Source organism: Garra rufa, chromosome 10, assembly GCF_049309525.1.
Source record: "Garra rufa chromosome 10, GarRuf1.0, whole genome shotgun sequence".
Classification (NCBI taxonomy): domain Eukaryota; kingdom Metazoa; phylum Chordata; class Actinopteri; order Cypriniformes; family Cyprinidae; genus Garra; species Garra rufa.
The window spans coordinates 13910246-13923508 of NC_133370.1; the positions used below are offsets into that span (position 1 = coordinate 13910246).

At 35.3% G+C, this 13263-nt stretch overlaps 1 protein-coding gene across 1 annotated transcript; it reads left to right on the top strand.

Annotated features, from left to right (window-relative positions):
* The first annotated feature begins 884 nt into the window (after window positions 1-884).
* On the top strand, window positions 885-12525 carry znf622 (zinc finger protein 622). The gene is made up of 7 exons (XM_073849167.1): window positions 885-962; window positions 3415-3972; window positions 5157-5414; window positions 5504-5666; window positions 10784-10899; window positions 11809-11952; window positions 12060-12525. The coding sequence occupies exons 2-7, from the start codon at window positions 3417-3419 to the stop codon at window positions 12191-12193; spliced, it is 1371 nt and encodes a 456-aa protein (XP_073705268.1). The 5' UTR covers window positions 885-962; window positions 3415-3416; the 3' UTR covers window positions 12194-12525.
* Window positions 12526-13263: the final 738 nt, after the last annotated feature.

Below are 13263 nucleotides of genomic sequence, written 5' to 3' on the forward strand. Positions count from 1 at the left end.
GCCATGTAAACTCCTGTATCTCCCTATATACATATATACAGGGGCTTTGGGATTCCTATTGTTTTTTTTCTTTTTATTGTTTCTTCATTTTATTAGGCTTTGCATTTAGAAATATATTCAGACATTCTACAGATAAATTTTGGCAAGGTTTAGATATTTTTTTGATTGGATAAATATCAGGTTTTGCATTTTTCTGCTTATTTCTGTGTGTCTCTGTGTGTGTCTGTGTGTGTATGTGCGCGCGTGTGTGTGCGTGTGTGTGTCAGTTCTGTACTTTTGTTATTTTAGAGTGTCAGTCCTTGCTTGCTGAACACTTCTTTTCAGCACAGTTGCTCATTTGTAGCTTGTATTACCAAAAGATTATCTGAATTATCACATTTTTTCGTATTTCCCATTCATTTCCTATGTCGGTCATTTTTGACCGCGAAGGAGCCAAGTGTGACTATTTTTTTTTGACCCTTTAACATATCCGAATCATGTCACTGATTTTTTTTTGTACTCACATAGCTAATGCAACAAAAGTCACCAAGTGTCATCTCATTCTGATGAAGCTACGATTTTTAAAAATTCAAAACATAAAATTTTTCGGTCAAAAATGACCGAAGAGGCCCAGAGGGTTAAGACATTAAGCATTTTAGTAAAAAATTTAAAAACAGACAGTGACAACATACTATAGCAATTTCAACGAAAGTACATATCAGGTAATTTTCGCGTGATTTATTCTAAATAACCTTTCTGAGATTCCCTGATATTACAGTTCTTACCGAAACCGATAAGCCACCGAATGTTACAAGTCGAAAAAAACTCCTGACATTTTTCCCACTCGAAAGATCCTCCATACCGCAGTGCGGCGCAGTGTCTGTGAGTTCGCTCTTGTTCGGGTTCAAAGGTTGTTTCACCATCCTCGTGTTGACAGTGGTGTGAAGCTGTAAACTTCTACTAGAAAGGATCAAATAAACCAAGTAAGATCTCATTTTCTGGTCTGTCAAAATGAGTTATATTGAAGTAATTCTATGTAGATTTACCACATATTATTCTTGTTATGAGTATAAGCATATATTACGCGATTTTATGGTTTGGTGACATTGTTATGTTGCTATATAAAGTATAAATGGCTTCATGTCCAATGCTTAAACGTCGTGCTTTTATCTCTTATATGAGTGTACGATGGTGTAGCCTATACGCTTGTTTGTTTAAATAAGACTCATTTAATGTAGAAGAGACCGGAGATAACGTTAACGTTAGTTTTCATACGCGGTGTAACATACATTAATAGAACAACATACTGTATAACGTTACAGTAAACTGATTTTGATTCTACCAGTCCAACTGTATAAATGTTAGTTTTCTGTTGAAGTGGTTTGAGTCACAATAACTTTGTAAAATATACATTTGTGACCCACAAAAACAGTCATAAGTTTCGAGATAAGAATTAATAGGATTTCCAATGATGTATGGTTTGTTAGGATAGAACAATGTTTGGCTAAGACACAACTATTTGAAAATATGCCATCTGAGGGTGCAAAAAAAATCTAAATATTGAGAAAATCGCTTTTAAAGTTGTCTAAATTAAGTTCTTAGCAATGCAAATTACTAATCAAAAATGAAGTTTTGATATATTTACGGTAGAAAATTTACAAAATATCTTCATTGAACATAATATCCTAATGATTTCGGTATAAAAGAAAACATTTCGAATTTTGACCCATACAATGTATTTTTGGCTATTGCTACAAATATACCTGTCAGTCATTCTTGAGACATGGGACAAAACATGTCCACCAATTATAACTGCTATTAGTTTTAAAAATAAAACATATTTTCAATTGTAAATGCTATGGGGATTAATAATAGAATGTATTTAACACAATCATCCCCTTCAATTTAATTTGCTCATTATTATGTGAAATCTATGACACTTATTGTCTTCTCACTACATCTAAAACTGTGTGTCCACAGAGAAGGGTTTATTCATTCATATGCTATAAAATGGATTAAAAAAAAATTTAATGATGAAAAAGACCTTGTTTTATCAAAGGCAACACTTAATAATATCTCATATTAAAGCAAGGTTGTTTTTCAGTCAGACATGTGTGTTTAATAAGGTTTCGAAGGTGTGTCCTCACTTTTTGTCAACACCGTCAGACATTACTTAAAATGTAATAAAATCAGGGAATATCAGGGGCTATCACTCTAAAAGGACCCCCTTGCCACAGTCCTCTTCTGCAGAGTACATCAATGTCACACAGGCTCTGCTAAGTTTTATAGTTTTAGAATATTTTAATTCTAATGTTAATATTTTGTGTGTCACAACTATGATATGTCAACACCAAACATCCAATTTGTGAGAAAATTATTTGAAATCTTTAAACCATTTTATTCTCCTGAAGCAGGTTCCATTAGCCTCTAGCATCAACAGAAAAAAAAAAAAAATGTCTACTACATGAACTCCATTTGTTTTGTGAAATAAATGGCAAATTTGTCAACACCGTCAGATGTCACCACCGTAAGATTTTGTGTTCCAATAGTATATAAAAATACTTAAATGTGACTCTTGAATAGAAGCTTTATAAACAATAACATACTCACTGTTTGTTGTGGTTGTTTTAATACAGTAATTAATTGATTCAATGTATTTGATAGTTAAAATGACTACAAATTCAGGTTTTGGTCAACACCGTCAGATGTGTCAACTCCGTCAGTTCTGTCACCTCCGTCAGATGAATATTTTGATGATATTTCATTATGATATTTTATATTTGTTGTGGAATTGTTGGTCACATGTGAAAGTGTAATCTGTCTACTAACATGAGAATGTGTTTTGAAATGTTAAAAACATCTAGAAAGCTGTTAAAGATAAAGTTGAAATTATATTACACATTCCAAGTTAAAAAACACATTTTTTTTAAAAAAAGAGAAAAGTTGGGAGGTTGTATCAAAGCATAGCTCAGTAGCTTAGTACATATAAGATACATAAATGTAGTTTCCTTTGTCTGAGTACAAAGTTTTAATTTTTTCAATTTTGCACCCTGTTTTGTCCCACCTCTCAAGAATGACTGCTGTACTACTAAAAGACTAGTTTTGTGGTCCAGGGTCACATTTTATCTTGCATTTTATTTTTAATATCTATATCTCCTAGATGCTGGTCAATCAACTAAAGCAAAAATACAGCTCTTCTGTGCTGTTAGTGATGTTATTTCATTGTTTACTGATTACATCGTTTCGGACAAAACAATATTTTGATTTTTTTTTGACATTTCAATGTACAATATAATGTATATACAATATAATGTTTCAGTGATCAATATACATTGATCTTTGGGCAGTTTTGACTGGTAGAATCAAAAAATATGACCCAAATTAAAAAATACCATGAAAGAATTTGATTCCTAATCACTGTATATTTTTCTGCAGTCATGTCGTACACGTGCATCAGCTGCCGTGTGCAGTTCTCTGATGGCGAGGTCCAGCGAGCACATTATAAAACAGACTGGCACCGCTACAATCTGAAGAGAAAGGTTGCAGACATGCCTCCAGTCACTGCAGAAAACTTCCAGGAGCGAGTGCTGGCACAACGGGCGGCAGCCGAGCAGCAGAGCCAGAGTGGTGGACACGGCTCAGCCTGCTGCGCCACCTGCAACAAAAAATTCTCCACTGACAACGCCTACAACAATCACATCCAGTCCAATAAGCACCAGCAGGCTGAGAAGAAAGCCCTGGCTGCCGCCCAGGAGACTGTCCAGCGAATGAATGAGAAGAATCTGGAGAAAGGAGCAGAGCTAGATAAAGATGCACAGAATGAAGCACTTCAGAAGGCACTCAGGGAGCAGCAGAGACACACCCCCTCTAAAGCCACACCCACAGAGAAACAGGTCAGAACGCGGCCGGACAAACCACCTCGGCTGGAGTGGTTTGAGCAGCAGGCCAAGAAGATTGGAGCAGTGGAGGGTGAAGAAGAAGAAGAAGAGGAGGGTAAGAAAGATTTATAATACGGTACAATTTTAATATCAGTTTTTAAATGTAAAACAAGTTAACAACTTAATTAGATTGACTGTCTTTACATACACACAGAAATATACACATACATACAAAAATTTATTGTAGAAAGTGCTTTAAAAAATAACTGTGACTTAACTTTAATTTGCTTTGAAACTGATCATTATTAGGGGTTCAAGCACGTAGTGGTGAAATTTTCAAGTATTTTGAATTTTTTGAAAAGCCTACTTTTGAGAACTAGTCCTAGGTTTTTCACCTGATTGGAACCAAACCAGTGCAGAAAGATTCTTTGGAGAGTGAATATCCAAAAAAAAAAAAAAAAAAATTGAACTTTTGAAAAATGGCTATAACTACAGAACCGTTTGTCTTATCATCATGAAAATTGCTGCACACAGTTGTGGTCCAAGGTGCCACAAGTGTCTATAAGGACATTTGTGTATCTCAAAAAGAAACATGGCTGCCATTGGCCGATGAAGTTTGAGCACCTATTAGACAAGGTTAATGGAGGCTGATCAGAATGAAACTCGGTGGGCCTGTTTGACTTACTGCCCCAAAGGTCTGTGAGAAATTTGAAAGAAATCGGCCACTGGCCGATTCATATCATATAATGGAACTCCTCATTCCAGACAGCTTTGCCTCTATGAATTGTTTGTTAAGTGATTGAGAAGATGAAAAAAACTCCTTTTGTGAACTAGTCCTAGGTTTTTTACTCAATCTGGAAAAAAAAACACTGCAATACAATTAACTTCGGCTCAACAATTATCAAAAAATGTTGAAATTGCCCCTTTGGGAAGCTATCATGGGGTTGTTTAGAAAAGGGGCCTATATAAAACCTAAAGAAAAACTCAAAACTTCACTAAACCTGGTGAACACATGCGACAGGTGATTCTAAACAAGCATGTAAAGTTTTAAGGTGAATGGACCACAGCTGGCACTATAACAGTCATAAATGTAAAAAACAACTTATTTCAAAACAATATTTATATGGTAAACTACCTGGATTTGCCAAAAAAGTTTTTTTTTTTTTTTAAATCTTTGATTTAAGTGGTTACATGCTTGCTTAATAATATATTTTTTCATATGTGCTTAAATGCCTTAAAGTGCCCTGGTTATTGCTGCTTGCAGCTATATTTATTATAAATCTTGTTTTTCCTTTAAAGAATGGGAGGATGTTGGTGAGGATGATGATATGGATGATGATGATGATGATGATGAAGAAGAGGGGGAGGAAATGGAGGAGGACTCCACATCTGGGGCAGCTTTGGCCCCCGGCACGATCCCAGTGACAGACTGTCTGTTCTGCGGACATCATTCGCGCACACTCACCCGAAACATGACACACATGACCAAAACACACAGCTTCTTCGTCCCAGATATTGAGTATCTGGTGGACATGAGAGGACTTATTTCATACCTGGGTAAGCCAGAAAGAGAACTGAAGTTATGAACTTGTTCTTTCAAAATATTTCTGCCATTAATCATTGTTTTTTTTCTGTTTTCCCTGTAGGAGAGAAAGTTGGCGTTGGCAAGGTGTGTTTATGGTGTAATGAAAAAGGGAAGTCATTCTACTCAACAGAAGCAGTTATGGCACACATGACCGACAAGAGTCATTGCAAACTATTCACAGACGGAGATGCCGCACTTGAGTTTGCAGACTTCTATGACTTCAGGTAAATAGACATTTGTTGAAGACCAGGGCCCGTATTCACAAAGCATTTTATCTTACCACTAAGAGTTCTCCTAAATAGCAGTAAAAGTTTTTAGCTAAGAGTTTTCTCTTAAAACCTATTAACAAAGCTTTTACTAAGCAGTAGAGAGAAGTCTTAAGCTAAGAGTAAGGGGCGGGGTTGACCTCGTTACTATGGATGATGTCAGCATGCTCACTAACATGCATACAGTGATTGGCTGATAGGGGAGGAGTCTCTGTCAGACATTTATGCATAGAAATATTGTTGTAAATGTTGCCATATTCAAATAAAGTTTTAAAAAGTTAGTAAAAATGTTGCCACATTCAAAAAGAATTTAAAATACAGGGCAAGTGTCACTTAATAAACAAGTGTTCAAATGATTGACAGCCTTTTACCTGTGTGCTTCTTATAATAAACAATTAGCTGATATGCATGTAAACAGACTTTTTTAAAGAGCTTTTTATGCTTTTAATGACACAGAATAGCAGATAACTAACACAAAATCATTGGGTGAAGATAAGGGGGCGGGAGCAGCAAAATATTTCGAAACGGGAATCGAACTCTGGGCGCATCGAGCAGAGTTACGCTATATATGACGCACTAACCGCTAGGCTATCGGCGCCAACATAAAAAGCTTGTTTTCTATTCATGATAGAATAATCATGGCTGATAGCGAGATATGCAAACGTAAAACAAAACCAAACTGGATGCAAGAACAGCTGTTACTTCTTGCCCATCGTAGGATATAATCAAATGAAAATAACCTCCAAGACTAAAGAAAAAAAAGTTGTGTAGGAATATGCGTGCATACATGCAGAGTGTTTCTAAAACGTTTAAGTTCCGAGGCAGATCGCCACCAACGGCAATATTAGGAAGGTAAGGATTTGATCTTGTGATTTAAGCCTTATTTAGGCTGATTTATACTCGACGCGTTCTTCTGCACCGCAAGCCTGTGCTGCCTGTGCGTGCACATCACCAAATTTCTGGGCCCCTGTTCCTAAAAGATCTTAAGGATAAAAGTAGCCTATCTCATAACTTAGCGATTTAGGAGAAAATCTTAAAAGTAATGCTTAAAACAATCCTAAATTTAGGACTCCTAATTTTTGCTCTAAGAGTATTTTACAAAGCGTTTTAGCACTAAAACTAGCTCCTAAATCTGCGGATTGTTAGGAGTAGTGGAGAGGACTCCTAAGTCACTAAGATCAATTCCTAAAACTATCCTATAATTGCTGTTGCCGGCTGTCTGCCTCGGAACAGAAGCATTTTAGTAGCATTGGATGATAATGAACTTTTCAGAAGGTGTGGTCTTAATCGCGCAGGTGTTATGACTATTGCAGAATTGCAACAAATAGAAACAACCCAATAACGCCTCAGATCAAGGTTTTAACAATCCTCGAATGGCAGCTTCTTATGAATGCAATAAAATTTTTAATGAGGCTAAGGATTTTAATCTGCATTAGCATAACAAGGTTACATGAAAAAATTCTGCAATCTCTGCATTAAGTTGCCTGACTTTGCAAAGAATACCAGCGCTTTTCACAGTCATCTTTGCTTCTGGACAAAAGTGGGAAAGCTGCATTTATTTGCACACATATATTTTCCCACACATCTTTTTTAGTTTTTGAGGTTATCCCAACTTTGTTTTCAAGTTGGGCAAGACGTAAGAGTTGTTCTTGCATCCAGTTTGGTTTTCTTTTACGTTTACATGCCTTACTATCACCTATGATTATTCTACCCTGTTAATTAACAGCCTGTTTATATGCATAGCCGCTAACTGTATATGAGGAGCGCACATGAGGCTGAAGATACACATTTAATTAGTGACACTTAGCCTGCATTTTAAAATCTTTATTTGAATATGGCAACATTTTTATTTTAAAACCTTTCTTAAAATATGATTTAATAGTGCACGTTACAATATTTCTATGCATAAATGTCTGACAGAGACCCCTCCCCTATCAGCCAATCTTTGTTTGCATAGTTAATAAGCATGCCGAAATCATCCATAGTAACGAGGTCAACCCCGCCCTTACTTTTAGCTTAAGACTTCTCTCTATTCCTTAGTAGAATTTTGTCTCAGCAGCTTTGTGAATAGGTTTTAAGAGAAAACTCTTAGCTAAAAACTTACTGCCATTTAGGAGAACTTTTAGTGGTAAGATGAAATGTTTTGTGGTTATGTGTACATAGTGTATTGACATTAAACTCGTTTTTAACATGATCATTTTATTATTATACATGTACTTTAATCATATGTTATTAGCCTTGAGATAAATGTTGCACTGAATAAATGCATAGACATGCAACAGTTACTAGTAATATCCAATAGTTTAGTGGTAGAATGTTTGTTAGAAGAGTCAGAGGGTTTTGGTTCTAATCCGTCATAACGTAATGTTTTTCATCCCTTCATAAAATTAAATATGTTCATCAGTGATCCTATATCAGAGACACATTTGTGTGCATTCTGTTTTGATTTCTAACCGTAATGAGTCATAAGCGAGGGATTGAAGCGCTCGCGTGTGAACACTGAGCACGAGCCGCATTGAGAATGATTTCAGAAAAAAATACAGATTCCAGCGTCAGCAGCTTATTTAACAGAAAGGAATGTTTCATCAGCATTAGGTACGTCCGTGCTGCGAGATGTTCAAAAAAGTGGTGGGGCAATCGAGCTTTGCAAAAAGTAATTCACTCATCCCACCCTTGAATTACGCCTATGAAAATAAGTATTGTGAAACACTAACAAAAGCAATTATGAGAAATATTTTTATTACAGCAGCCTTCAACAGTAAAACCAACACAACAGTAAATGTATAGTTTTCACAAACTTTTTTGCAAAAGTTTTTGTCCTTTCCAATACTGGTGTATTGATGCATTATAGAGATGTTTGTACAGGCGTACCTGTTCAGCCAAAACAGCTTTAAATTTTTTCGTGAGCAATGGGGTGACACACGAACACTTCACTCGAGAAGCTGTGCACACAGCCACGCGAAATGGGTGATTTCACAAACCAAGCGACCTTGCGGACGCGTATAAGTCAGTCTTTACGTTGCACAGATTTAGGAGCTAGTTTTAGCGCTAAACACTTTGTGAAACACTCTTAGAGCAAAAACGTATGAGTGCTAAATTTAGGACCGACACGCCCATTATTTTTAAGATTTTCTCCTAAATCGGCATCTTATTAGCTACTTTTAGCCTTAAGATGTTTTGTGAATACGGGCCCAGGTGTTTGTTGGATTGTCATTTTATGTTACATAATTTGGAGGGATGTAGCGATATTATCAATATATTGCGTGTTTGGAAATGCGACGGGCACCAATTATGCTTTATTTTTACGGCAGATGATTACAGCATTTCACTAGATTTGTAGTGAGATGTGTTTTTGTAAGCCTTTTTTCACTGAAGCTGGAGTTTCTACTACTGTTCCGTCAAAATAAAAGCTTAAAAGTGACAGCTAGTGGTTTAAATGGGTGACATTACTGCAGTCAATCTCTTTCAAGTGTAGAAATTAGGACAGAAGTATTGTAATTTCCTTACTGATTAGGGCTGCAACGATTCGTCGACGTTGTCGACAAAAATCGATAATAGAAATAGTCGACAATGAATTTCATTGTCGATGTTGTCGCCAGACATGTTTTCTCTGACCGAGTGAGGCATCTCTCTGCCGAGAGTCGCACATAGGCATTAGCTTCTATGCTGAGCGATAACATACAGAAATGGCGGCGTCCAATGCACTGAATGCAGCAGCTGCGCGTACCAAAACACGCCCGTTTCACACATACTCCGTCTAAAGTGCGTATTTTTTTTCCACACCCATGTTAACGGATTACAACGTTCACAATGTACGGACTGTAAACGCGTTCTGTGTGAGCGCAAAACGAGTCCGTGCTGCTTCTGCACCGCATACGTAACGCACACGGACTGTAGACGCAATGCAGACTGAGTATGTGTGAAACAGGCATAAAGTTTGGGAGCATTTTAGCCTGCTACGGCGAATAAAAAGATTACCTGCATGGTTTGTAAAGCAGTCCTTGTGCATCACGGCAGCACCTCTGTGATGCGCGAACATTTAAAGAGAAAGCACGTCGGACAGTTAAATGAAACCAGTTTGGCTGGCCTCGGTAAGATTTAAATAACATGGAAGCCAATACGTTTTGTTTTGGATATACATGTTTGTTTACGGTATTATTGCTGCTGATGTGCCTGCCCCTGGTTTACAGGAAGAAAATGTTTACTTGATTTTAATTTATTTTTTCTTATAAAACAAATGTGCCTGTCCTTTAAAAAGATTATAGAGTTTCTTAATTTATGCATTTATGTCTGTACTGACCGATTACTGTGCCTAAATGGTTTTAGACAGGGCATTTTTATTTACTTTTAGTATGAATTGGCCTATCAGCAGCAAAGTTCAATGAAATATGCATTTTTCATTGAAGTACCCCCTTCTTTCTTGTATTTACTATAATTTTCCACATAATTAAAGCAATCTCATGCTGAATTTGAGAAAAATTGAATAATTATCCGATTAGTCGACTAATCGTTTCAATAGTCGGTGACTAGTCGACTATTAAAATAGTCGTTAGTTGCAGCCCTATTACTGATATGTAAAGCAAAATTAATGTACCTATGAAATATTCATTTTCATTTATTTTGCACTGCAATTGTTTTACAATATATGGCTATTACTGACGTTGTTGTTACTATTATTATTATTATATTCGAATTTGTTTGGATCTTATAGTGAGATTTTGATATCGTTACATTCCTTATAAATTGTAATTAAATTAAAAAAAAATTAAGTTGTGTAAATACTGCATATTAATTTTAACAAGCTTCTATGACTTATGAAAGAACAAAAATCAGAATTAACTTTATCTTACATTAACAAATGAATCAGTAATGAAACAAATTCAGATTTTTTTTGGTGGCATTTCAATTTAAAATTGATTTCTTGTGTGTATTAGGAAATTTTTATTTGTAAAATCGATCTAAGGATAGTGTTCACCATCAGGGTTCTAAATTTAAACATCATCAGCAGTAATAAAAAAAGAACATTTTTAGATTTTTTTAAAATGTAAGCACTAATTGTCCCTCTAAACATACAGGAGCAGTTATCCTGATGCTAAAGATGGAAATGATGTGGAGATGAAGGATGGTGACCTGCCTGATGAAAAGACTGTAGAGTTTGATGATGAGACGCTGGAGCTCACTTTGCCTTCAGGTATTGTTGAACGACATGTTTCTGTATAACGGTAATTCGAGCATTATCGCATGTTGAACAGCGATTTATCAAACTTATTAATTTATCTGTCCTGTCAGCCATTATACTGTGCTCGAAGAGCGTGCTCATCTATTGCATACACAAAAGCGGAGGCACCGCTGTAGCTTGTGTAATTTCATATTAAAACAAATGCTTGTCATATTGATCAGCGGCAGCTCTTAAAGTAATAGCAGCCAAATAACCTAATATCGCAGCTGCAGTGATTTCTGTTAATAAAAGAAAAAAGAGGAAATCAATAACTTGTGTAGTTTTAAGGATTATTTATATTTGATGTAGAATTTAGTGTTTGATAACTTTATTCAATTTTTATGTATGTCCTACTCGGTGAAGGGCACTGGTAAATAATGGGTTTATGTGAAGATTGTTTTAAGTTCACTTAAACTAGAAGGTATTTTTCAAAGTCTAATAAATGTTCAAATTGATAGCTCTCAAGTATACTGTAATGTTGGATCGCTATAGTCAATGGTTAAATGTTAAGAAAAAATAACATTTTCATAGGACATCAGTAATATTGGAATCAGTGATACTTGCCTTCGTTCAGATACCATTAAACAGATATTAAAATATACTTTTGTGTTGTTTCTACATTAAGTAAAAGATTGAATGTGAAATAAAAACTTCAAATCTCAGGTGGGATTAATCACGATTAGTTTAAAAAAAATAGTGCTGCTATTAATTCTGGACTAGTTATGACATTTAATTGATGTTTAGATTAAATATTAATCATTCCAGGAAGTATTTGCTTTTGAAGAAGAATTTCACCTAACTGATTCTGCTAGTAAATTTCTCCTGGCTTCTGCATTAGAAATTAAAATGCATATAAAACCAAACTTTTGCTGTGTGTTACAGGTGCTAAGATTGGCCACCGCTCACTAATGAGGTACTATAAGCAGAGGTTTGGTATTCAGAGGGCGTTGGTTCCGGCTCATAACCAGAAGGCTGTTGGTCGAGTCCTTAAACAGTACAAAGCACTTGGATGGGCAGGAGACTTTGGTAAGTTAGGTGTGCAAACTCAGGACAAGGATTTAAGGATATGAACTTGGTTAACTTTATTATGATGTTTTACACCACTGATCATTAAACCATATCTTATCTTGCAGGTAAGGGCTTTGTGAGCCAGCAGCAGAAGGACATGCAGTACGTGCGGAGGATGAAGTCCAAGTGGATGCTGAAGATGGGCATGAGCAATAATGCCGTCAAACAGACCCATTTCAGAGCTCAAGTCATGTTCTAAACTAATTAACCTTCAGCATCAGTAGACATTTAACTTTCATAACAGTTCATAACTGTAGTCTAACAGTCTGTGTGTTGATGTGAATGCTGCTAATGTAATAAATAAAGGTGGAAAATTCAACATTCATAGTGTATAAGAAAACATTGTGCTTTAGATATCTGAATCATGGAGATTCGAATGATAAGATTGCTATGTTAGGGTTTGAAAACAGTTCATAATGACCTTTATCATTTCCAATTTTAATAATCTTTGTAAAAGACAAAGCATATTATAAAGACCACCTTCAGATTTATAATGCTGTGTAAATTATCAATAAAATAAGCAATGCCTGACTTGATGTATGGTATTTCTTTCAGAAAATAAAGATGTTGTCGGTTAAAACTTACACGATTTTAAATGTTTTTTTTTAAACACCAAGCCTGCGTTTATTTGATCCAAACCACAGCAAAAAATGTAAAAGTTTGAAATATTTTTACTATTTAAAATAACTGCTTTCTTTTTGAATGTATTTTATATATGGAATTTATTCCTGTGATCAAATGATAGAAATTAATACTTTTATTTAGCAAAGATGCCTTAAATAAATCAAGAGTGATGATAAAGACATTTGTCCTGTTACAAAGATTTCTATATTTGTAAATGCTGTTCTTCTGAACTTTCTATCAATCGAAGAAACCTGAAAGAATTCTACTCAGCTCTTTTCAACGTAATAATAATAAATGTTTTTTGGCCCTAAATCAGAATTTTCGAATGATTTCTGAAGGATCATGTGACTGGAGTAATGACGCTAAAAATTCAGTTTATTTTTTCAGTTATTACAGGAATACATTACATTTTAATATATATTCAGATGTAATTGAAATCAGTTATTTGAAATAGCACAATATATTAAAAATAAATTGTTTTTTGCTGTACTCAAATATATGCAGGCTTGTAGACACTTGTTTAAAAAACAAAAATTCCTACTGTTCGAAAACTTTTAACTGGTAGAGTATGTGTGGTAAAAATCATAAAAAGGTTCAATAATACAGGAACCAAACGTTTATCCTCTGAATAAATGTGCGCCATTG

What these genes read in the sequence shown, in the direction of transcription:
- znf622 (XM_073849167.1), top strand. Translation starts at nt 3,417, where the DNA reads ATGTCGTACACGTGCATCAGCTGCCGTGTGCAGTTCTCTGATGGCGAG. An exon ending in AGGACTTATTTCATACCTGG is followed by an intron (nt 5,415 to 5,503) that starts GTAAGCCAGAAA and finishes TTTTCCCTGTAG; the next exon opens with GAGAGAAAGTTGGCGTTGGC. An exon ending in GCAGACTTCTATGACTTCAG is followed by an intron (nt 5,667 to 10,783) that starts GTAAATAGACAT and finishes CTAAACATACAG; the next exon opens with GAGCAGTTATCCTGATGCTA.